At 37.2% G+C, this 26,916-nt stretch overlaps 1 protein-coding gene across 2 annotated transcripts in view; it reads right to left on the bottom strand.

Moving 5' to 3' along the window:
• Positions 1-26,916, bottom strand: part of WNT7A (Wnt family member 7A) — a 48,222-nt gene that overhangs the window by 4,728 nt on the left and 16,578 nt on the right. For both annotated transcript variants that reach the window (XM_014056648.2, XM_087709083.1), the window contains exon 3: positions 17,071-17,342. In XM_014056648.2, coding sequence (XP_013912123.1) covers positions 17,071-17,342 — 272 coding nt within the window. The remainder of the gene's footprint in view (positions 1-17,070; positions 17,343-26,916) is intronic.

The following is a 26,916-nucleotide window of genomic DNA, read 5'->3' as shown; positions in this document are numbered from 1 at the left end:
AGGATCAATAGCTAAAAAGTCTCGTGACATATGTTGAGCTTGCTGTTCTCCGGATTGTATGTTGATGCCAGATGAAACAAGTCCTGTTTAATTCATTCTGATATTTCCTTCCTCATTTTAGACACAGATACTGTAAATGTATATCGCTGATAGGGATATGCACTGATAATAAGATTTGGATCAGGCACAAATTTCTTCTCCTGTGAAATAGCGAAGTTTAACTTAGGAAAAATCAGGGACTACTTGATTTGATCCAGGATCCAAATCTAATGCGAGTTGCCCCTTTTCCAATGTCTCTAATGAGTATGGAATTTAGAGTGCTTTCACTACTTTTGTGAGGAGCTCTACTTTAACTAGCATCTCAGTCTCAGTATATTATGGTGCTCTGTGTTCCCAAAACATTATGGCAGAGTTGAACTATACTAGCCTTTGACTTTCAACAACAATTGGAATCAGAATTTTCCTTACTAAGCAAGGCAATTGTTGCACCTGATTTTACGACCTATTTTGCCACAGTTGTTAACCAAATTACTGCAGTTGGTAAGTGAACCACACAGTCATTAAGAGAATCTGGCTTCTCCCATTGACTTTGCTTGTTGGAAGCTGGTTAGGAAGATGGAGATCACATGATTCCAGAACACTGCAAATGTTGCAAACATATGCCAATTGCCAAGTGCCTGAATTTTGATCATCTTAGTGGGGTGATGCTACAATGGTTGTAAATGTGAGGACTGTTTGTAAGTCAATTTTTATAGTGCCAATGTGATTTCAAATGGTCACTAATTGAAAGGCCGTAAGTCAAGGACTATCTGTATGTGTATATTGCCTCACTATCATAGGTGAACTGAAGGGAAGCATCTTCCTTGAAGCATTTCAAAAAGATACTTGGATCAAAGCTTCATGAAAGCAACTGCATACCTTTAAAACTCCACATGTCACCATAACCTTTTAACTTTTTTATAGCATGGAATTAAATGTTCAGATAGTTTAAATGCTTTTGAGTGGAATATTTTGCCCAGTTTCTGAAAAACAGTAGCAGTGGTTTTGGAGCTAAGCTCCATGTAATTAAACCAGAAAGTTCCTGTAACTGTTGGTTCTGAAATGTGTTTAAACACGATAAATTCGTCTCTGTTTCTTAGTGAACAATTTCTATGAAAATTGAAGTTATTGTAGAGGTGCCCTGCTGTCAAGAGACCTCCCTAATTTAAGGTGGATTAAGAGATTTCAGTGTTTAAATTGTGATTTTTCTAAAAGGAAAATAAGTGCTTTTAACTTCATTGAAACTTGGCCATAATTATATAATATTTGCTAAATGGGAACTCTTAATAGTGTAAGTTTCTGTTAGGTTCAGAAAAGTGAATTCCTAGTTCTCAATGTGTATACAAGTATTTTGATTTGAAGGTCATTCCTAAATCAACTAATGTTCCTTAGACAACATCTTCTGAACTTCAGAAGTGGTTCTTAAAATATTCCACCCAGATTTATTCTTTCTCCTATCTGCTTTTCTTCCCTCTGCATATTCCATAGATGTATTTGCTTCTCCACACTGCTCAGACAACGAGTCTTCTAGTGGTCCCAATTCTGTTTATTCCAAACCAGATCAAAACTTCTTCTTTTTACTTGGTACTAGAGCAAGTCCCATGCATTCTGGATAACATCTAGGTCTAGGGCAATCTCAGTAAGAAATGTATTCTTTGGGGTATCTGAAATGGCAGCTTCCTAAATTTATTAATCTTTTCTGTAATATTTTCAACTCCATCTCCTGGAATACAAAACTGCATCCCAATGCCAAAATCACCATTGTAATATGTGCTACCTGTGTCAGATTTTTAGCCATCTCAATACTGCTAACTCTGTCAGCTTTTTAGGTCTAATGACAGGCAATTGTGTTACACCTAAAAAGCTGTGGACTGGCATGGGAAATCAGACAAAGCCAGATGTAAAGTCTCCAAATTTCAGGACTCCTCATCATGAATCAGCAGTGTGCTCCAGCTGCCAAAAAAAAAAAGTCAATGCAGTCCTAGGCTGCATCAAAAGAAGAATAGTATCAAGATTGCGTGAAGTATTAATGCCACTCTATACTGCCTTAGTAAGATTGCACTTGAAATACTGTATCCAGTTCTGATCACCACAATACAAAAAAAGATGTTGAGACTGTAGAAAGAGTGCAGAGAAGAGTAACAAAGATGATGGAGAGGGCTGGAAGCTAAAAAGTATGAAGAATAGTTGCAGGAACTGGATATGTCTAGTCTAAAAAAGAAAAGGCCTAGGGGGTGGCATGATAGTACTCTTCCAATATTTGAGGCACTATTACAGAGAAGAGGGGATGAACTTATTCTCCAAAGCACCTGAGAGCAAGACAAGAAATAACAGATGGAAACTTATCGAAGAGAGATATAACCTAGAACTTAAGAAAAAGTTCCCTGACAGTGAGAACAATTAACCAATGGAATGGCCAGGGGTGGGCTTCAAAGATTTTAGCAATGGGTTCTCTGCCAGGTTGCTGGGTGGGCATGGACATGGTGGGTGTGGCCTAGTCAGCCTCCTGCACCATAGGGGGGTCACATTTTCACCCTCCCCAGGCTCCAGAGGCTTTCCTTAAGCTTCTGGGAGGGAGAAAACAGCCTTCCTCAGGCTCTGGAAACCCTCTGGAGGCTGGAAACGGGCCTGTTCCAGAACTTTCGGGAGGCCTGTTTTTTGCCCTCCCAGAGCCTCCGCGAGGGCCCTGCACTTACCTGGCATCCCAAACAGGCTCATGGAGAGTCCTGGGAGGGGCAGGGTGAGAGTTGCAGGGCAGGGTGGACAGGGTGGGATTTGTGGGTTCGCCGGACTGGATAGATCCTTAGCTAGAGGATCACCCAAACCTGTGAGAACCCGCAGCAGCCCACCCCTGGGAATGGCTTACTTTCAGAAGTTGTGGGTGTTCCATCATGGAAGTTTTAAAAAGAGACTGGACAGTCATTTGTTTGGAGTGGGTATAGGGTCTCCTGCATGGGCAGAGGGTTGGAGTAGAAAACCTCCAAGATCCCATACAATTCTGTTATTCTGTATTCTGTATTTGCATATGCACAAGTTTTTTATAATTCTGTATTGTTATCAGATCAGTATGATTCAATCTCCCCGAAGGTAGTCAAATGTTGCTATACTGCTTGTAAAATTAGAAAGATATTGAATAAGGATTAAAAACAAAATATAATTTATGAATTTTTGCTGATGATTTGCTGATAATTATGGAAAAAACTTTTAAAGAAACATTGTATTTGAAAAAAGCCTGCGTGGGTCTCAGTACAAGAGGCATTTTATACAAAAAAAAATATCAGCAGGCAAAGAAAGGTAGTTAATCTATTGAGAATTGTTAAACAAGAGCATGGAGAATATGAGATGCAATTAGGTCAATTGACCACAGAAGGATTTTGTTTTCATGGCTTTTGTAGACATAGTTAAGAGAAAGATTTAAGATAGATAACAGATATTTGGAATTAAACAGCACAAGACAGAATTTGAAATTGAATTATGTACAAAGAACATATAATTGCTAAAATATATACATTTTTGTTGAAATTTCAAAAGAATATGATGAAATGTGAAAATGTCTCACTGAATTTTACATTATAATATAAAAGAGAATGTTTGTGAAATGGTGCATCTTTGATACACGACTCCAGAAAAATTATCTAGAATGTATAAAGGTACTTTGAATTGATATTGGAAATGTGGAAAACATAAAGGATTTTATTATGCCTAGTGAACTTGCAAAAATGTCAGAAAATTTTGGGTTCAAATTCATAAAGGGATACAAAGAATTTTAAAAATATTTTGAATATTCAATAGAAACCAGAACTCTTTTTGTTGTGATTACAGTAATGGATAGATAACTAGAAAAGAGTTATGGAATATGGCTTTTTACATATAATGACTGCTGCAAGATTATTATTTGCATAAAAATGGAAAGACTCTGAAACACCCATAATGGAGGAATGGCTGGTAAAGACAATAAAATTAACTGAAATGACAAAATTGACTTGCTGGATTAGAAAAAGGCCAATAATCAGATTTATTATGGGCTGGACCCTCCTTTTTCCTGAAAAAACTGCATTAACTAGGTATTTAAAAGATTGGACTGGAAGAACTGGAGAAGACTGAAAGTAAATCTTGTACTAATTGATTGAACTAAATATCAGAAAAGTACTCTTATTTCAGACCAACATGTTATTAGGGTGTGATCAAATACAAGATATCTGGGAAATGACCTCATTCAGAAAATGACTGAAGTCAAATTTAAATTCTCCTTATAAACAGCATCACCATCAGATGGATTTGTAACTGGCTAACAAACCATACTCAATGAGTAGTTCTTAATGGTACTACATTTACATGGAGTATGACATGGTTCCATCTAGGATGATTAAAAGGCTGGAAATTAAAATATATGAAGAATGGTTGCAGGAACTGGGTATGGCTAGTCTAGAGAAAAGAAGGACTAGGAATGACATGATAGGAGTATTCCCATATTTGAGGGACTGTCACAAAGAGGTCAACTTATTTTCCAAAGCACCAGAAAGCAAAAGACAAGAAACAAACATGACACTTGTAAGAAAGCTGCAGAATTACAGAAGAATATGTGTACACTAAGCATTACCAAACTGATCTGTTGTGGAGTGGCAGAAATCAATAACGAATCTTTTTGCCTACCCCCGCACTATAATGGAGAGGGTTGTACCAAGTCCTGCAAAAATTAATCTATGATGTTAGCTTATTTGGGGATATGAGTTCCATAAAATGCCAATCTGTAAAGACTCCACCAGAATGAACATCTGGGTGTCAAATACCAAATTCTTATCCATTTAATTTGTGTTAATATCTTATAGTCCAATATTTGCCCAACTTCATGTCTTTGACATCATCTGCTTTGAGAAGAAGAAGAAAAAAGAACCTGAGAAGGAGATCAGGAGATCCCTGCTATGCCAGTCTGTTTTAATCCTAGTCACTTGACATCTGCACCTTTAAAGGATGGGCTGTTGTGGTTTACTCAGCTGAAGAAGTAGACATTTGTGTATATTATTCTAACTTTTTTCTCCTGCTTAGATTTTTTTTGTAACATAGACAAAGAAACCCCTGGCATCTCTTGCCACCTCCAAGTAGTCCCATCAGAAGTTTTGTTTTTTCTGTGCTGATCCAGAAATTCTGCCTTAAATTCTAGGAATTCACTATCCCTACTGAAAGGAGGAGGGATTAAATGAGGCATCTGGACCATTAGTGAGTTTGCCTATTTGTTGTCTTCTCCAGCACTAACAAATAGTTTAGTGTTGATTTGGAGGCAAAACTGTATTAAAGAATATAGCAATTGAGAAAGTGGAGTCCTTAATACTCTCTGAGCTTAGTTCTTTGCTTGCAGATGTTTTTTTATCTGACTAGATAACATAAACAATACTAGTGAGCGTGAAGTTCACTGCCAGCTTAAGTGTTTATACACTTTATATATAGTAGCTTATCCTGCCAGTGTTGGTGAGGAGATGTTTTTCTCCTTGGTAGTTCCTTGATTAGGAATTGTTTTCTGCTTCATTGTTTGTCTGGTGTTATTGCTTTACATACAATTGCACACCATTCAAAAGAAACAATAAAATAGCTAAGAAGTAAACCAAAAGATCAGAATACATCCTCTCCATCAACCTATACCCAGATAAGTACCAGACAAATATCCAGATTAACCAGATAAACAATCAGATTAACATCTTTCTTTTCCCATTTTTTTTTCTTTCTCTGTCATATCTTTCTTATATGCTGCAAGCTACTCTAAGACGCTTTCTGGGTTACTGCTGCTCAGATTTCCAACAATGTGCAAAGAAGAACAAAGATTTTAACAAATTTGGAATACAAATTGTATGATTAATGGCTAAGAGAACTAGGTATGTTTATCCTAACAAAAGGAAAGCTTGGGGAAGACAAGATAGGAATCTTAAAATACTTGAAGGGCTGTCATAGGGAAGAGAGCATCAGTTTATTTTCCATAGTACCTGAGGGCAGGTCAAGATGCAATGAGCAGAAATTCATCAGAGGGAGAGATCCAATCTCAAAATAAAGAGGGATTTGCTGACAGTGAGAACAATTAATCAATGGAATAGTTTACCTCCTAAAGTTGTGGTTACTGCATTGTAGGAGGCTTTCAAGAAAGGATTGGACAACCATTTGTTCTGGATGGTATAAGGACTTCTGCCTTGAGCAGGGAGTTATACTAGAAGACTTCCAAGATCCCTTCTAACTCTATGATTCTATGATTCAAGGACCCAATCAAGGAATTACCTACTTAGAGAAACAAACAGTAAATAGCTGAATTGAGGAATTAACAAAAACTCTGCCACCAACACTGATAGGGCAAGTCAGTTGTCTAGAAACAGAGAGCAAGCCAAGGACTGATGATATCATGTAGTTGGGCAATGAAATATCTGCAAGAAAGGAACCAAGCTCAGAGAGCAACTAGGATCCCAAAAACTAGACTCTACTCCATGTACAGTCTCTTTTCAAAAGAGATGATGGAGGCATAGGTCACTGGGAATAAGTTGATAATTTATTGTGAGAATGTTTGCTATTCCTCTAAATTGTTTATCTGTGTCAATTTGATAAATCAAATAAAATAGAACAAATAAAATTATATTTTATTATTTTTTAATATATAAAGTAGAAACAGGAAGTTAAATATTTTAAGTAGGAATTTGGTCTCATTTCATTCCAAAATAAACATTCAGATTGTAGGATTGTATGTATGTTTGTATCTATGAATATATAGAATTCTGTACAATACTGATATAGCAACTTTTCCAGGAAGCTTTCAAAGGTAGCCCTTTTATTAACTAGTATTTAAACTTGGATTGCTTTAACTTGCTTTCTACAATTAAAACTATGTATTCCCAATCTTATCTTTGAACACCAATGCTAAACTGTCTTGCTGCCTTTGAATCCTTACTTGTTACTAACCCTTTTGATAATGGCAACTAAAGAACAATAAGGCTTCATATGGAATTCTTGTTTGCCATTTCACCATTATTATCAAAGGGAAAAGAAGAGTCGAGAAGAATCAAATGTTTCAAATTCATTTTTGATCAAAATAGATAAGTTAGTGAAACAACATTCTAATGGAAGTTAGAGACATAGGATGTAGAGACATAGATACTTGTTGCACAGTGATTAGAATGTGGAATTGCAGGCTAATTCTGCCGACTGCCAGAAAGTTCAATCCTGACCAGATCAAGGTTGATTCGGCCTTCCATTCTTCCAAAGGCCGGTAAAATGAGGCCCAGATTGTTGGGGGCAATATGCTGACTCTGTAAACTGCTTAGAGGGGTGTGTAAAAGCACTATGAAGCAGTATATAAGTCTAAGTACTATTGCTAAAAGTCAGAAAAAACAAATGGCAAACTTTTCTGCCTTTTGTAATATGTACAAGTATTATAATCCATACTCTTTCCAGCTGCTGGATACAATAATGAAAGAGATTGTGATGTAAGAAAATGAAAAATTAATTTAAGATTATATAAGCCTTTATCATCAAATTTTTCAAATGAATTTAAAACAGCCAATAAAAATTGTTCCAGCCCTGTCAATTCTGGCAGCAAACAAGGCCATCAAGCACAATGACAGGAGTTGAAGATATATTATAAGGGTGTCCATAGACCCACAATTATCTTATGGACCCTGGATTGCCGCCTCTGCATCATAAAGATGTCTTCTCAATACACACTTAGAAATAATTTTTACTGTAATCAATGGGATTAACTTTTAAATAAAACAGATTCTTTAATAAAACATAACATTAGAATTCTTTCTTTGTGTAACGTCTTTTAAAATCACAAAGGTCAGAAAGGTATATGAATGGTAGAGTAATAGCTACACTACACCCAAGAGCATCTTCAACCTTCGGCTTCAGTGTACAAAAGGCTGCATGGAAGATTTCAAATCAGCATCTAGCTGCACAAGCAGTTCTCCCACACACAAACACCTCGCTCTGTTGGATAGTGGCCAACCACTTGAAGGCTTTAAAGCAAAGATCAGCAATGTTAAACAACAGCAAAGTCAGAAAATGGCTTTTAAATGGCATGATTAACACCTGAGCTTCAAGGCCTAGGTGGCTTTGTGGCTGATACCATAATATCACTTGATTCCAGAGGTATCTGAGCAACCTCCATCATTTTTTTAATTATTCAATAGGAGGATGTTCTTCTAGACTTCCTGGAGTCGATGGCAATTTTCAAACGTTCCAAACATATGAGGGCATTTAAAGCTTTTTCTGCTGGCATGACTTGAGATAGCTGACTGCTACAGCACATATTTTTGGTTTCCATACTAGTACAGCAGATTTCCCTCTTCAAAGATACCTGACTTAAAGGCCAGACTAAGACTGGCACGTCAAGAGTGGAGGAGGGAAGTTTCCCTTTGTGGTGCTATCTCCATGAACCTATTCTAGCATGGAGGCCATGCTTTGCTAGCAAGTGTCCTTTGTTCAACCACTCCTTGTTTACAATTATTTTTTTCCATGGTTAAAATGGCAGCTTATGGCCCTCTCAACCAATTTGTGTTAGAAATCAGAATTAAGACTCTACAGAGAAGACTAAGACAACAATTAAAAACTCTCATCATCAATACTATTCAGGGTGTCCATGGAGGAGGACAATTACATTAAAATGCAGCTGTTAACTGGGTGATCAAAGCCCAGCCACTTTTTAACATGCATGATACATCCATTAAAAGATCAGAGCATTCCATTGTCCAGTTTCATCTGCCATTTTGATGTTGTTCACATACAGAGAGACACATAGACAGCCCTGGTGTATAGAAATGTTGCAATGACAGGAAAGAAAAAGCTGATTGGTATTTTTAAAAAGCTAGGCTAGGTATTTGTGAAACCAATAACATTATTCAGATTTAAGAGCACAACATGTAAATGAATAAGTTATTGATCATTTGAACAGCCTGTGAGGAGATTCCTTGGAAGTTTGGCCATGTATAAACCTTTAGGTTTATCTTGTGGTTTATGTTTCTTATTCATTAACTCATTCTTCTGCTACTAAAGTTTATGTGATCAAAGATGATAAAAGCCTGGGTCCATTTCTTTAGAGTCTACATTCACGTAACCTATTTTACAAAACACCCTCAGATTTAAACTGAAGATACTAATCAGTTGGCAGATATTTGGATTGAATTTGTTGAAAGAAGGAACATTCCTCAAAGTAAGAGTTATCAGGGATATATATGTATATCCTTTCTTAGATTTTTATGCTTTACTGGAGAAAAAAATTGACACAAAAGGTAGGGGAAGGACTGTGGCTTCGGGGCAAAACATGTGCACAGAACGAGTATCTGGTTCAGTCCCTCAGGCCTTTAGGCATGGCTGTAAAGAATCCAAATTCAATCCTAGAAAGCCACTAACAGTAAGAATGCTCCTGACCTATATGGCAAAACCACCTCATTATAACTCAGTTACCAGTATCCAGAATTGTTCATCCCCACATAACACTTTTAAAACTGTGGGTAATTCGATTGCTCTTCACTTTTTTATCTTCTTTAGAATAAATTCGTACTTCTGTGTATTCCTATTGTAAGTTATGACCTCATCTTTGATAACTGCACATTGCATTGTTCTTTGTTGTATTTGCTTTCAACTGTTTGATGCCTCAGATTTCAATTCAAGCACTGAAAGAAATATAAAGTGCTCCCAGCACACGACATGATAGGATTACTAAGTCAGTTCACCTAAGTCCTGCAATGAAGAGGCACATCAAATAAAAAGCCACCTTGATAAGTCCTTGGTTACAGGAGTCTTCTAATGCAGCCTGGGTCATAATTTATCACAATGACTCATAATGTGGTGTTATGTGTAATATGATGTAATGCTGATGCAAAATTCCATTCATTGAATTTCAAGGTCACAAAAGAGAAAACAAGTGAGAGAAAGAGTACACTTTCCTTATCGTTGTAACCAAATGTTCTTCCTTGAAAAAGCTTTGACTCTTTCTTACACGTGCTCGTATTCTGTAAAATTCCTGCTTGAAAATACTCTTCTGTTTTGTCTAGCGTATCCATTAAATAACACACTTCTTCTGCTATTCTCACAAGACCTTGATTAAAAAGGAAGTTGACTTTGATAAAAGCCAAGGCTTTTCTTAACCACAAAGTGATTTTCAAGCAGCCACCTTGTGGCTGAGATCTGCACTGGAACTGATTTAGCTCACAGCTTGCTGCTTTATTGCCACAGTAGCTAAGGTGCCAGTAGCCAAAATGAGGCAGCTTGCAGAAGTATTCAAAGATCTCCTTCTGAGAGCTAGAAAAATATTATATTGGTGAATGCTTCAGTTTTAACAGTTTAAACATATTGTACGGTAAAAGTACAAAGACAGTAAGGACATGGGAAGTATCTACTGAATTGCACAAAAATATACTTCAAGACAAGTTATGGATGTGTTCTATGGTTCACATTTAAGATTCACATATGATGGGGTGCCCACGACAACTAAAAGAATACAGAGGATGGGAATATCAACAAAACCCAAAACTGATGTCAGTATCAAAGCTACCATGGCCAAGCTAATCAAAAGCAGCTCATGTTACTTCAGCCAGGAATATGTCTACAGATGGTTTAATTTTTTAAGTTTATTCTTTTCTACAAAAAGATGGGACTTATTGCAAAGTAGGTGTGCTTATCAAATTCCACTGTATTTTTAAAATTATAATATCACAGTCAGTGGTGGGATTCAAATAATTTAACAACCGGTTCTCTGCCCTAATGACCAGCTGAGTAGGCATGGACCAGTGGTCATGTGACCATGTGGGCCTAACCAACTCAAAGTCACTCACATCAATGGGCGCTTTGCTTTAGCTGTTACAATGTAATAAGTATCAATACTGACAAGGAGTTGTGTTTAGATTACATACCACATTATATGCCAGATGCAGGATCGTGATACAGAGAAGAAATGTTAATTATGTATTTTAATGTTGTGATAATTATCATAGATCTTTAAAAGGGCCCTATCCATAATACTTTTTTTGTACAGGATCAACTTTAGCTGGCTAAACCACTGGATCAGAGGTGGGCTCCTATCGGTTCAGCCCGGTTCAGCCAAACCAGTAGTGGTATGCTGGCCTGGTTCACAGAACTGGCAGTGACCCAGGCTGGACATGCCTCCAAGCTGGTTCCCTGGTTGCCACCGTCACTGCCGCCAACTCTTTTTTTAGTTCTGTGCATGCGCAGAACAATTTCCATTGAATTGTGCATGTGTGCACAACACACATTCTGCACATGCGCACACAAGAGCAAACCAGCAGTAACGCTGGTCAGAACCCACCCCTGCACTGGATACATGTTTAATTTAATTGATTTCTGGCTTTTAGGTGAATAGTTAATTCTGTTGAAGTTCAGATTGCTGAAGTCAAAAGGCTAGTTTATAACATCCTTCAATGAAAGTTGGTAGATCACAATCAACCATAGTTCTTCTTTATACTACAAAAATCAGTAGATTGAGTAGCTCTGGATAATTGGCAAAGAACAAGAAGATATTGCCTTCATATCCTTCTTGAAGTTTTATAATGACAACTAGTGGGCACTTAACAAGGATAAAGTACAATAAGTTTCTTGAACTGATCTGATAAAGTTCTTCCTAGATTATTTTACTATGCACAATAAATGAGTAGATGGCATAATTAACTCAGAAAATGTTGTTATTGTTAATATTGCTCTTAAGTTTTATAATGACAACTAGTGGGCACTTAACAAGGATAAAGTACAATAAGTTTCTTGAACTGATCTGATAAAGTTCTTCCTAGATTATTTTACTATGCACAATAAACGAGTAGATAGCATAATTAACTCAGAAAATATTGTTATTGTTAATATTGCTCTTAATGGAATGTAGCAAGAAAAGAACTCTGAAAGAAAGGATATTCCCTGTGAAACCATTGACCATTTAAGTACAGAATATTCCTGACACATTCCCTTCCACCACCTTGTAATCAAATAATCAGATGAACCTCAAATCAACTGATGATATTTCATCAAAAATATTCAAACTAGATTATCTATCCAATTGAAATAAGGTCGGGGGAGGAGAGACAGGCTAATGAATTGTGTCATATGATGACCTTCATATAATAATTGCTTGGCCATTTTCTGTTCATCAAATACTTTCTTCTCCTCACTATTTTAACTAATGGATTAGGAAAGAGATGGTTAAGATATAATTATCCTCAAATGAGTAAAGATATCCCCGCATCCTCAAATGAGTAAACTATGCATTGTACTGAAATGGAAATAACTAATTAACAATCATCACCAAATAATGATTAATGTAATTATATTAAAACTGCACTAATGGAATTTGATTGTAGAGTATTCTAATAAGCAATTTTTCATATCTCAGTGATAACTATGGTATGCCTTAACAACAACAAAAGAACTCTTTGGCATGTAATTATATTCCAAATCAAATACTTTGAAAAAAAAAGTCAAATGGTATAGCAATTTGATCTGATTTTTATATTAAATATTTTATTATCCGTTAAGTAAATTCTACATTTAAAAATGCCATTTCACCAATGTTTATATTTTGTGAACCTTCATTTAAATAGCTGAAATAAACATCAAAGTTATTAGTATCTACATAAATGAGCTCTTATGGATTTCTTTAATACTATTAACTAGTCTTATGCTGGATTATAGAAACAAGAAATTGCCAATAATCCCAAAATCAATACAATCGTTCCACATTGGGCAAATATATAAGTATCTGCCCATTAAACATCCTTTAAACTTGTGGGGGAAATGTTATAGGGCCAAAAATAGCACACATGCGATTTTCCCTAATAATGCATTCTACAAAGTGAAAGTTGTTGATTATTAGTATTAAATGCAATTTAAGTACACTATATTGCCAAAAGTATGTATCTACCAGCCACTTTTGCATTACAATTTATATATTTGAATCAGTGGTGAAATTCAATTATTTTTACTACCAGTTCTGTGGGCATGGCTTGATGGGCATGGCAGGGGAAGGATACTGCAAAATCTCCATTCCCATCCCACTCTGATGCCAGCTGAGGTGGTATTTGCCGGTTCTTCAAACTACTCAAAATTTTCGTTACCAGTTCTTCAGAACCTGCTGAATTTCACCCCTGATTTGAATGCTAGTGTGTGTTGTGGTACATTGGCAGTCTGCGGAGCTGGCAGCAGAGTTGGACGGTGAGGAGGTTGGGGAGCAACATGGGCCAGTCTTGGAGTCTGAGGAAGGCTCGGACAAGGGCTCTGTGTTGGAGGCAGAGAGGGAGCCAGGACCATCAGGGAGTTATGTGCTGCCTCTGGAGTCTCTGGAATCTGACATCAACGAGACGGAAGAACAGTGTGAGCCTGTTCCTACTGTGTGCATGCGCAGAGCTTCCAGAAGGCAAGAACAATTAAGACAAAAACAGTAACCCAGGAGTAAAGCTTGGAGATGATTGGCTCATCCGATAAGACATAAAAGAGGAGCAAACGGATGTGAGCCTTTGCAGAAAGCAATTTTGTTCATTCTGGTCAGTTCAAACTCTGAGAAACTCTGTTTGACATTGTGCTCCATTTGGCCTTGCAAAATTAATTGGCATTTAGGTCTTTGGCAGTGTTTAAAGGGAGATAAAGGTGAGTGCTTATCAGCCTTGCCCTGAAAGACTGATTTTTCTACCAACAATCTGGGACTCTAATGCTCTACTGAAACTTGTATGAATACAGCAAAGAATACATCTGTTCACATGACATTCAACAAAATTTTAATGTGTGAAAATTCACTATACACATTAGGACTATTGTTAGGTAAAATCCCCAATGGGAGAGCGAGTGCATTCAGAGAAGCGTTGTGAGAGTGTTGTTGGAGAACACACAAACCAGCATACAGAGACACTGCAGTTTAAATAGTTTCGTGGAAATAGAGGTATCAGAGTCCATCAAACAGTCCAAATCATACACGGTTAAGACAGTCAGTCATCAACGTCTTTCAGTTAAGGTATAATCCAAATAACATAGTCCATAATCATACAAACAGTCCGATACACAAAGTTTGCTAGCAGTCTCAAAACTTACAATAGCTCACGCTGATCACTATATGGCACTTCTAACAGCCAGCTTCCAAACACTCAGATCAGATCAGCATCTAACAGTGATTCTGGCTCCATCTTATGGCTGCTTGAGGAAACAGCAACCAATCACATTTACAGCAGGATTTAAAGAAACAGGTACAGCATTGTTACATGATTTATATATTGCCAACCCAACCGTTAGATTATATTTCTAACAACTATGCAATGCTTTGAATTCAGTTTCACACACACACATGCTTCCCAGCCTGAACAGTTCTCACATAAACAATTGTGCCACACTAAAAGATGTCTATAAGGGAAGTAAGGTGGAAAAATGTGCGTTGTGACATTGTGACACAAATTCCTTACATATTTGCTGACTATGTTATAATAAAAGCATATAAAGACAGAGCTTGCATTGAGATGTCAAAATGCACATTTTGTCATTTCAGTGACATTCAGTGACTGCTGTTATGTAGATATTATAGGAGAATTGTCACGTTAATATTTAAGTATAGTATTAGTTCTGCTCTATTGTGCGAACTATTGTATTGTCTTTGAAAAGAAAATATTTTTATGCCTGTTGTAGTAAAAATAACAAGAAAAAAATCCCATGGAATTCTAAGGCCAAATATAATAGTAACTTTTATGGGTTACAATCTACTTGATCAAAAGTATGTTACACGATATGCAATATACATGAATTTAGAATAAATACCAAATGGTAAAGATGATACAAAGACCTAGATAAAGGTCTTTCAGCATCCTAGGTCTAGGATGTCCCGAAGGTGCTATATTCAAAATTTGTTAAATAGAAATAATTATCATCCGTAGCCCATGCCATCACTATTCAGCAAAACCTAAGCCTTATGTGTGGTAAAAGAGACCAATGGATGTTCCCATGGCTGTATCGGGGTGGGGGTGGGGGATTACTGCCATGCTTCCAAGAAACAGGAGCTGTGGTGTTGCAGTGGTTAGAATGCAAAATTGCAGGCTAACTCAGCCAGTTGCCAGGGGTTCGAACCTCACCAGATCAAAGCTGACTCACTCTTCCATCCTTTCAAGGTCAGTAAAATAAGGACAATATGCTCACTCTGTAAACAGCTTATAGAGGGCTGTAAAGCACTGTAAAGCGCTATATACAAGTCTAAGTGCTAGTACTATTGCTAACAGATCATGTGTCAGAAATGAAAAATTCTGACCAAACATCAAATTTCAAATTATGAAATTATTCTGGGGATTCTAAATTTGTAAATATATATATATTTATATAGCTGATGAGAGCTAAATAGCTTGAAATAGATCTATACTAGTCTTCCTTTATTTATTTATCAGCACAAATAAAAACACAAATATAACAAAGGCAACAGTAAAAATATTGGGTTTCTGTCTGGATGGACTCTTGTGACGAGCCTAATGACAGAGAGTGGAAGTGTGACCTTCCTCCCACACTTGGGCATACCAGGGGTTGTGACTTTAAGTATATACCTCCCACCCTGGCTGGCTGATAAAAGGAGTCGTTCTCTGTAGCTCAAATGGTTAACTCCCTGCCTTGGAGGCAATAGAGCACAGGTTCGAATCCCAGTAAGGATATGGCTAGCTGATGAGAGCTAAATAGCTTGAAATAGATCTATACTAGTCTTCCTTTATTTATTTATCAGCACAAATAAAAACACAAATATAACAAAGGCAACAGTAAAAATATTGGGTTTCTGTCTGGATGGACTCTTGTGACGAGCCTAATGACAGAGAGTGGAAGTGTGACCTTCCTCCCACACTTGGGCATACCAGGGGTTGTGACTTTAAGTATATACCTCCCACCCTGGCTGGCTGATAAAAGGAGTCGTTCTCTGTAGCTCAAATGGTTAACTCCCTGCCTTGGAGGCAATAGAGCACAGGTTCGAATCCCAGTAAGGATATGGCTAGCTGATGAGAGCTAAATAGCTTGAAATAGATCTATACTAGTCTTCCTTTATTTATTTATCAGCACAAATAAAAACACAAATATAACAAAGGCAACAGTAAAAATATTGGGTTTCTGTCTGGATGGACTCTTGTGACGAGCCTAATGACAGAGAGTGGAAGTGTGACCTTCCTCCCACACTTGGGCATACCAGGGGTTGTGACTTTAAGTATATACCTCCCACCCTGGCTGGCTGATAAAAGGAGTCGTTCTCTGTAGCTCAAATGGTTAACTCCCTGCCTTGGAGGCAATAGAGCACAGGTTCGAATCCCAGTAAGGATATGGCTAGCTGATGAGAGCTAAATAGCTTGAAATAGATCTATACTAGTCTTCCTTTATTTATTTATCAGCACAAATAAAAACACATATATATATATATATATATATATATATATATATATATATATATATATATATATATATATATATATATATATATATATATATATATATATATATGTGTTTTTATATATATATATGTGTTTATATATATGTATATTTATATACTTATACTTATACTTATACTTATACTTATATTTAATCATTTTTTCAGTCCCATCTTGCCAATTTTACAGTTTTTCATACAGAATGAGAAAAGTACATTCTAACCATGAGTTCTATTCCCTGCATTGAGTTGTTCCAAACAGAATTATGATTTAAAAGCAACAGTTTGGTACTAACTTTTTATCTTACCATCTTACACATATGACGCACTCATTACTTCATGAATAATAAATAAGTCATAAGTAAAGGGGAAAAAAATCTGATCACTGAGCTACATGCATGATTAATGTTAAAATATTATTTCATTATGAATATGTTTTTCTTCTTGTTGCTTCCTGCTTTATTATTGTGATACATCCCCCTTGCACAAATAATTTCCTGAAAGTCCGTTCCATTGATATGCAAATTCACATCCTTGTGAAATGGGAAGTGACATTACCTTCATAGCACATGCACATACATAATACAAAATAATTTGCTCGGCCACATTAGGAGCGTAGCAAAGGTGCCTACCTTCCGCCCAGCTTCATTGTTGTGCAAATTCATGAGAGTCCTTGCATTTTGCTTAATCTCCCTTGCATCCACAAACACTTTGGAGAATCCTATTCCATATCGGATGTCTGCAGAGCATCCTCCCCATTTCCATCCTTCGTCTTTGTGGTACTGTCCTTGCTTTTCCTTGTCACAACCACAATTGCTCAGGTTCCCCTGGGTGCAGGCAGCAGTGATGGCATGGGCTACTCCAGCAGCAATGATAGCATAGGTGAACGCTGCTTCTCTACTACCTGAAATAAGGATTACATGTCTCAGAAAAAGATACACTATTTGGAAGAAGAAGAGCAAAACAGCGATAACAATAAAAACACAGTGTGCAAGTCTATGCAATGAAAAGGCTGCAAGGCTATTATTATACATGCTTTAAATTTGCAGCCATAAGCATTTCTTGTCATATCCGAGCACTCTTCTTTTGTTGATGCTCAGACACACCCCAAAGAATCATGCTTTAGTAGAGACAGCATATTTTTTAGCATTTCCCCAAAATGTCAAAATAGTAAATACTTCATAATACAAAGCAAGGTTGCTTTTTTTCAGTTTGCAACCTGTAGTTCAATGAGCTTTTTAAATACTCAGTTGGAAGACTTTAGATCAGAGAAATGTTTCACCATGTGACTTAACAATGTACAGGGTGTTTTAGACTCAGCATAATACTAGGAATATCATCTGACAGAAGTGCAGAAGCAATACACAAGCTTTATTACACTTACTAGTTACTTGCTGTAACTGATACAAACACAGTGGTTGGAAAATGACATCTTCAAAGTACAGGCATATTGTACAGATACTCCCGCAACTTACTACCACAATTGAGACCCAAAGGTATGTTGTTAAGTGAGAATTTGTTAAGTGAGTTTTGCCCCATTTTACGATATTATTTGTCACAGTTGTTAAGTGAATCACTGCAGTTGATAAGTTAGTAACCTGGTTGTTAAGTGTATCTGGCTTCCCCATTGACTTTGCTTGTCAAGAACAATTACTTGAAAAAAGTAATAGCAATAGCAATAGCAGTTAGACTTATATACCGCTTCATAGGGCTTTCAGCCCTCTCTAAGTGGTTTACAGAGTCAGCATATTGCCCCCAACAACAATCCGGGTCCTCATTTTACCCACCTCGGAAGGATGGAAGGCTGAGTCAACCCTGAGCCAGTGAGATTTGAACAGCCGAACTGCAGAACTGCAGTCAGCTGAAGTAGCCTGCAGTGCTGCATTTAACCACTGCGCCACCTCGGCTCGATCACATGACCCTGGTAGGCTGCAATGATCATAAGTATGAGTTCGTTGCCTAGCATCTGAATTTTGATCACATGATCATGGGGAATGCTACAAAAGGTTGTAACTGTGGAAAATGGTCATGTCACTTTTTTCAATGGTTTTGTAACTTTGAAACTTAATGAACTGTTGTAAGTTGAGGACTCCCTGTATTTATAGTCATAACACTTTTTCTGAATAGTTGTTTCTGAATAGTACACAAGCTCTAGTATCTATAAGTATCTATTAACACAAAGAACTACGGCATGTAGTTGCTTTTTAGACTGCATTAAACACCACATAGGTTTTAGAATCTGGGGAGTTTTCTGCAAATTTCATGAATGGGTGACAACAGGCTGCAAAAAGGCCAGTTGTCAGGGGTGATTGCCTGTCCTTGCCCAATTAAAGAGAGAGAGGGAGGAAGGGGGAGGGAGGGAGAGAGAGAGAGGGAGAAAGAGAGAGAAATTAAGCCCTATGGAATTCATTTGGTGTTCCTTGTGGCTGGGAATTCTGGGTCTTTCAATCCCCATACCTCTGGAAGGGATCATGTTGGAAATCACATTCTTTGTTCTCAGCAGAATTGTTCTCCATGGGTGATCTATGTATTAATTCTGGCCTCTAAAAGGTTTGGTTACTAAGAATATTTGTTTCGTTATTATTTGCCACAGATAACTGGCAGCGTAATGGATTCAAGCTTGACATCAATAAAATCTGTTAAGAGATACCTTTGTGGGTTTATCATATTCCTTTTTATGTTTAGTTTTTATTGCATGTGTAGATAGAAGAATGTTGTGCTTTTAGACTTCTTAAATTCCTAAGAAACGTAAAACTATCCAAGGAGTATCTCTGACATAAGCATAATTTAAGTATGATTTAGATTAGACTAAGAGAACAAGCTGTATGTATGCTTTTTTATTGGCATATTTCATCTCAGGAGGATGTTTCACAGACTTTGCACATGATTTAGGTGAAGGTGAACATCTTACCATTTACATGGAGTTGTTACATGTTAACTCATTCATAACAACAATAAATATCAATATTGTGCTATTTGGGAAAACATAATTTTTAGAAGGCGATTGAAATGTAGCCTTTAAAAATAAAACTAGGAATCCTTAATTTTTCTTGTCTGTCTACCAAGTTTGAAGACTGTCTATCTTTATGGTTGGTTGTTATGGATCAACACAATTTAATAAAAATTAGGAATCTTCCCACCAAGGTCCTGAACTTTAACTCTGAAAGGCCAGTTTTCTTCCTTTATTTATACTCTTTTTCATTTATTTTCTAACATATTTTGTGTGTGTGTGGAGAGAGTCCCTAATTTGCATCTTCTTACCTATCCAAATATTTTCAGCCAGTGCTGACCAGAAATCTTATCCATGTTCCATCCCTCTGTAACAATTATTGTCATTCTGACTGGTTTTTCACAATCAAAATCCCCTTATTATGACAATATAGATAGATTGCTAAGGATAGGGTAGGCGGAAGGAAAATCTGTTATTAAATTCGTAAAAGATTTGCAGTTGATCAGCAAAATGGTTCCACTCCTGTCTTAATTTTAAAAGTTGAGAAAAAGACTTGGGTTACCAATAGCAGGTGTTTGTGTGGAAGATCTGAGAGCATTGTGCAATGTGAGTGCTGAAAACAAATTCCTAAGTTTTCCTTTATCATAGATGTCATGAAATGTATCTATGCTATATGAATTAATCCAGATTTCTTTGGTTTCTTTTTCCTTCTTTCTTTTCTTTTCTTTTTTGGATGGCTTGCATTTTACTATTTTATTGGATTGAGGAATTAATAGTTTGGCAATTTTCCCAGTACTTGTGCAAAATTGAGTATGTTGTTATCACTCACAATCTTTTTTTAAGATATCATTTGATGTAAATATAACTATAGTTCAATCCTCAAATAAATATATGGGACAACTTGTAGCCAACATAAATAGGTGGACAGATGGACAGATAGATCAGTAGACAAACTTCAAGGGAAAGAATAAATTCAAATTTATTTTGCCCATTATCTTTTTATATTTCTCACTGTCCCCTCCAATGGATAAGGGGTAGTTTCAGATGGCTTTTAACAATATTTCTGCTATTTTAAAAAGTATATTTGATTCCATGGTGCGCTCAATTATCTTAGAAGGTACTTGACTAAACACAATAGAATTTACCTTGGAGCATATGGGCATGGGTTAAGAATTAAATCTTCTACCCAATTATCTACTGATGATATGACTACTCTATTAACCTCATCTGACCTTTCCAAATATTCTCTTTATTGTTTTCCATCTTGGGTCCTGACTTCAGTTCTTCTGTTGCCTCATATAGTCCAATTTGGTTACCAAAAGTTTTATCTGAAAAGCCTTGTTATATATATATGCAGTAAGAAAGAGAAAGCTCCTTACCTTTGTGAGTAAGTATTTCTGGCTACCTCCTATCAAATATAGCATGGTTAAGAGGGATGTGGGTTAATTAAAGAATAGTAATGAACTATTATGTATGTCGGCACAGAAGGAGTGGTGGTTTTGTTGCTATTTTCACTAATCTCTGTAATTTATGAATAGAGCTTTATTTGCGAGGGCTTTCCACGAACACATGACCAATTTTAATGTTACCATTCACTCCTTTGAAATTATGACCTATGATCTATGCCCCAGTTGGTGTAGAGTTGTTTCATCTAGTGTATCAATGAATGTATCTTGCTTTAAGATTCTTATCTCTCTAATTGCACAATATGAGGGCTGAGGGAAAAAATTCCTTTCAGAGATTCCCTTTGAAGACAAGTCAAGTCAAATCTTCTCGGATGAGGAACTCAAATCTAATCACACAGTTCCCAATTGATCTGGATGATTCAGACACTTCTGCCCATGTGTAGAGATGGCTTTTAGTAAACTGGCTGACTGAATAGATTTGAGAATCCAGTTCAAGACAGTTTTCAACACTAATCTGAATCAACAAATCAAATCAATTCGCTATATTGAAAAATCTTGTTTTTTCCTTTACTTTAAGACAGTTTGTATTTAGACTTAATTTGTCTTAATACTGGCTACCTCATCTGAAATTACTTTCAAGGTTGCTCTCTAGTCATAATAATCTGCAATATAAGGCAAGGGTCCTCAATCGCCAGGCCATGGTCCACTACCAGGCCATGGTCTATTAGGAATTGGGCCATGCGAGTGACTGGACTGAGTGCGTGCATGCGTGCACTGTTCAACTTGCACAAGCAGCAGGCTGGCAGGCACTCATGCACACCAGCCCACCACTTGTGCAACTCAAGCCGCACATGTGCGCCAGCCCACCACTCACACGAAGGCTACGTGAACACATGCACAGGGCAGGCCCACTGTTCATGCAGCCCAATTCCCCTGTCTCCTCCCCAGCCAGGCCACCAAGCCTCAAAGTTGGGGACCGCGGTATAAGATACCAAGATCTGTCCAAAAAAGGAGAACAAATTGTCCTCTAACAGAATCAGTTTTAGTATAAAATCATATGAGAAAGGAAAATTTGTTTGTTTGCATATCAATGACTACCACATATGAAATAGACATAATCTCAGTGGTGGGATTCAGCCAGTTTGCACCACTTCAGGACAACCGGTTGTTAACTTTCTGAGCAGTTTGGTGAACTGGTTGTTGGAAGAAATCATTAGGGCAGAGAACCGGTTGTTAAATTATTTGAATCCCACCACTGCAAAATCTGGAATAAGTTTCCATTAAGAGCTTTCAGATTCAGATTCATAAATTCAGTAGGGTGTCAGGGTTCTAAATAGCATCCCAAAGAGTCCAAGGCAAAGTATTACTCAAAGTTCCAATTTATTAAGAGAGCTATGTTTGCACATGTGGGAAAACCCGAATCTGAAAGATTCCTGGTTTTCCCCACCCAATTAAAAGTTCAAGATTTTGCCCCCACACCCAAAGTCCATCACAAGGTCCAATCTCCCACTGCCATGCTGGCAGTTCCACCCATCCAGTTCCAGTCATGTGCAGAGGTGCAGAGACAAAGGATGACCTTGGCTTTCTAGAAAGAATTTTGTTATGGTTACATAGCACCTAACTCCGTATAATCACTCCTCCCATTTTCTCACAATAGAAAATGCATAGTAGAATAATAGAAAGTGTGGCAGGCCAAAGATCCAAAAGAAAAGATCACTGCAGGCCTGACACGGGAGTATAATAAGATGCTGGTTTTGCCCAATTGTTTGTTTCAAATTCCTTCTTTGACATATGGTCTCTAATGGAGCCTATGGAGCCTTTCAGATTCAGCTAGGAAAAAGATACTTCAGAGCCAAGAAGACCAATATTTAACATATTCTATGCCTGAAATTCTTCACTGCACTTTTTCCAGAGACCATGCAGCTGTCCTTCATAGAAAGATACTCTGAAGTTTTCTGAACTTGCCACTCATCTCTAGGAGGGGACATGGCAGCCTTAAAGAATTAAAGCCCTGATTGGAGCAATGTTTGCACTCTGGTACCTCTAAAACAGCTTTTCAGAATTGACTCTCATGAGCTGCATTGCTTATGAATACTTACAATATTCTGAAAAAATCATAATACTTTCAAATGTGTAATTACTATTTACAACATTCTGAAAAAAAATCATACAATACTTACAAATGTATAATTGGCCTCATTGTTAATTAGGTTGCCTTTAAACCAATGTAGCTGGTGCAGTGGTTAGAAAGCAGTGTTGCAGGCTAATTCTGCTGACTATCAGGGGTTCGATCCTCACTGGCTCAAAGTTGACTCAGCCTTCCATCCTTCCAAGGTTGGTAAAATGAGGATTCAGATTGTTGGGGGCAATAGGCTGACTCTGTAAACTGCTTACAGAGGGCTGTAAAAAGGACTATGAAGTGGTATATAAGTCTAAGTCTAAGATTACCTGGCCTTTTCTAAAAGCTTTTAATGGCAACACCTTTCGGCCCTTGGCAATAAAGTCAATGACAAGGGCTTATTGAACTCTAGTCCAAAACATAAAGTGTAAGTTGCCTATCCCTTAGTGGGTTAAACAGCTCTCCCTCTCTTGAATCTTCTTTCTTATCCTCCTGTTTAAATTTAGATTTGCTCATGAAAACTGTCCAGTTTTAAAGGGCAGAAACAAGGACATATTGGGTAAGGATCCAAAGCAATTTGCTATCCCAGAGTTATAAAAAGCTTGGTACGATATTGATTAGAAAACATACCCATCCTTCATTAAATCTGAAAACTCTTGTGGTTCTTAGTGATGACACATGAGCTATAATATCAAAGCATTTCTTCCTTAAAATAAGTAGAAAACAGGCTAATTTCTTAAAATCCAGGTTTTTAATTTTAAGTTGCTGTTGTATCCAACAGTGTATGGTTATTGTTTTTAGAAATATTTTTTTAAGTCTGAAAATAAGAAAGATCCATCTTTTTCAGGTAAAGGAGAGAGTAGGAAGGAAGGAAGAGGTTCCAGTGTGAGAAATTTTGCTGAGGAAAACATTGCCCATACCAATCACTTAGCAAAAATAAACGAAAGCCACCACCCTTAAAAAAAAAACTATATCCAGTTAACAATTGAACACAAAATGATAAATGTACCAAAGGAAATTATGTATAAGAAATTCCCACCCTAAGCTATTTTAGACATTATGAAGCATAAATCAAATAATACTGCTTTCAGAGGGGGAAAAAAAACCTTGTTCAAGAAACAGCTCCAAGAATAATTACAAATCTTGCTGATGACTAGGGATGCTCCTGGCCAAGGTTTTTATCATGCCATTGCCTGCCTCCTTCTCAACATTTTATGGGGAGGCTAGATAGTCTAATACCATGTTTCCTTGGTACCCTCCTGTGCTTTCCCACCAGTCTGTCTTTTTTTTTCTTTCAAGAAAAAATATCTATCCCTGAGGTGGAATAGCTGGAAAATGCTTTTCCAATTTTTAATATTAGTTGCATCTTCTACAAAACATCCCAAACATACCAGGTAGCAGTAGAGCCAGGACTACAATAAAACAACAACAACAAAAAATTTTATGTTACATACAATATAATGTATATTGCAAAGAACAAAATTAGAAATTTCTTGCCACATGAAGTTGTGATTACAGGTCATTAATATGTTTTGCTAAGGAGCAAAATAAGAGACAATTATTGTGTTTAGGCTCTGCTTGTGAGTTCATTCACAGTGGCCACTGAGAACCTCCACATTGGATCTCTTGGTTGAAAATTCTCAGCCAGCAAGGACAATTGTTATGGATTGTCTGATTTGAACTTCAAAACTTCTATAGAGCTTTAGGTTACCAACCCACATGGGCTTTTGGCTTTTTTGTGATATTTACATTTGTAATTATGTTTCCTATTTTCTCCAGATGTGTGAACTGATTTGTGAGGGTATAATTCACAAAAATTATATCTAAAAAGAGAGGGCCTCACCACTGAGAAGAATTATGCACCATGCAAAATCTTTGTAACATTATTTGAAACAATATTGAAATAATACTGAAATACAACTTATTTCCATTTGCAAATATATACCTCTAGGCGGGGGTGGGTTCTGGCAGAGACTACTGCCGGTTTGCTCAGGGACGCACATGCACGCACTTGATGTACGCTGCACGTGCATGCACAGTACAACTAAAATTGCTCTGCGCATGCACAGAAGCAAAAAACAAGATGGCACCACCTCCGGCACCACCAGGAGAACAGTTCAGGGGCGTGGCAGGCCTGGGTCTGCCAGTTCCAGCAACCCAGGCCACCAAGCTACTACTGGTTCAGCTGAGCTGGTCCGAACTGGTAGGAACCCACCACTGCCTCCAGGCATTTTTATTCAGAAGAACTGCTCTACTGATCAGTCTCAAAAAGGAGGGATCTAAAAGCAGTCACAATTACCTGAAGTTATCATATTTATTCAAATGTGTGATTAATTTATTTTAAAGAATGTTAAAAAGTAGACAATGTGATGGCACATAATCAAAGTAATGCTCAGAATGATTGCAGTGGAAATCAAACAAATATCACTTTTAAGGAATTTCTTCTGTTAATTTCCTTTTCTTAGAGAAATTATCACTTTCACCCTAGCTGTTTCACTTTTTATTTAAAAGTTTATATTCCATTTTATCTGAACACTCGGCTCTGCAAGGCAGTTCACAGATAAAATATTTAAACATTGTGCTTATGATGAAGAGAAACGGCATAATTCATACAGCAGGAGTTCCCAAGCTGCGATCTAAAAGACACTTTCGGGAGATAGCAGATATGGGAGCAATGCAACTAATTTACTAATTTGTTAAATTTCAATAATGAGCAACTCCTCAGATTCAAATCCCTTTAGCATTGATGCAACTCTGCATCGAGCTTTTAAAATGGTAAATATGAAACTGTTAGTATTGAAAGACAAAACGGTCAATCCCTGATTTACAATCAATCCATAAGCAACAAAGGGCCTACCTGGGGGGATATTTACAATCTGGATTTGAAGGTCTGGCATCTCCGCCCTCCCTACAGTCATGTGACTGCACTTCAAGTGCTCAGAACCTAGGCTACATATATGGCATTTTACAGTGTACCATGGTCACATTACCACGTTTTATGATGGCCTTGCTGAAAACCAGATTTACTCACAGTTTTCTGCAAAAACCAGCCCATAGCGAATCCTGGGTACATGTAAGAACTATTAGCATTTGTTCAACAACTGTGACATTCACTTTACAACTGTGTCATTTGCTTAACAACCACTACAAAGAAGATTGAAAAATCAGATTGCTCACAACCAGTTGTGGAATTCAAATAATTTAACAACTGGTTCTCTGCCCTAATGACCCGCTGCATAGGCATGGCTTGGTGGTCATATGGCCATGTGGCCGTGGCCAACTCAACATCACTCAAGTCAATGGGCTCTTCACCTTAGCTGTTACAATGTAATAAGGGTTAACCGTAGAGGCAGTTTCTGTAAGCAGGGCAATAAAAATTAGGCTAGAAACAACACCAGAATGTTTCCATTCTGCCTTCTTTACAGGATTAGCCTTGTAAAGTGGAAAACAAAACAAAATAAGATTTCTTCCAACAACCAGGTCTCCGAACTGCTTAGAAAGTTAACAGCTAGTTCTCCTAAATAGGTGCAAATCCCACCACCACCATAATGGGCAGGCTCCATTAAGGTCATAACTTAAGGACTATCTGTAATCCCACTTAAGGACTATCTGTAATCCCACAAATCCAAATTCCGTATACATCTTCCTTGGAATATATGTTTTGATTGTGAATCAACGCAATAAAAGAAGTGAGGAAAAGGGAGGGAGAGGGGGAGGGAGGGGGGAGAAAAAAGACTAATTCAGCACAAAGAAGAACTAAATAAGCTTCTTGGATGAGAAGCGAAACATCTTCAAGGAAAAACAAACATCCAGTTGCCTTTTGAAAAAGCATCTCTGGGACAACCATGGCATGGATGACTGAGAATCTCCATAGGCATTTAACTTAGCACAAAAAGCTAAATTACAGTAATAGGCTCCAATAAATTAATAACATTTAAAGAAGAGGTTGCGCTGTCTCCATAGGTTTATAGGATTACCTGCAAAACTTGAAGACTTTTCAGGG

Source organism: Thamnophis sirtalis, unplaced genomic scaffold (genome assembly GCF_051295495.1).
Source record: "Thamnophis sirtalis isolate CommonGarterSnake01/CBP01778 unplaced genomic scaffold, rThaSir2_p1.2 scaffold_3, whole genome shotgun sequence".
Classification (NCBI taxonomy): domain Eukaryota; kingdom Metazoa; phylum Chordata; class Lepidosauria; order Squamata; family Natricidae; genus Thamnophis; species Thamnophis sirtalis.
The sequence above is the reverse complement of the archived record's forward strand: the minus strand, read 5'-3'. Positions and strand labels throughout refer to the sequence as shown.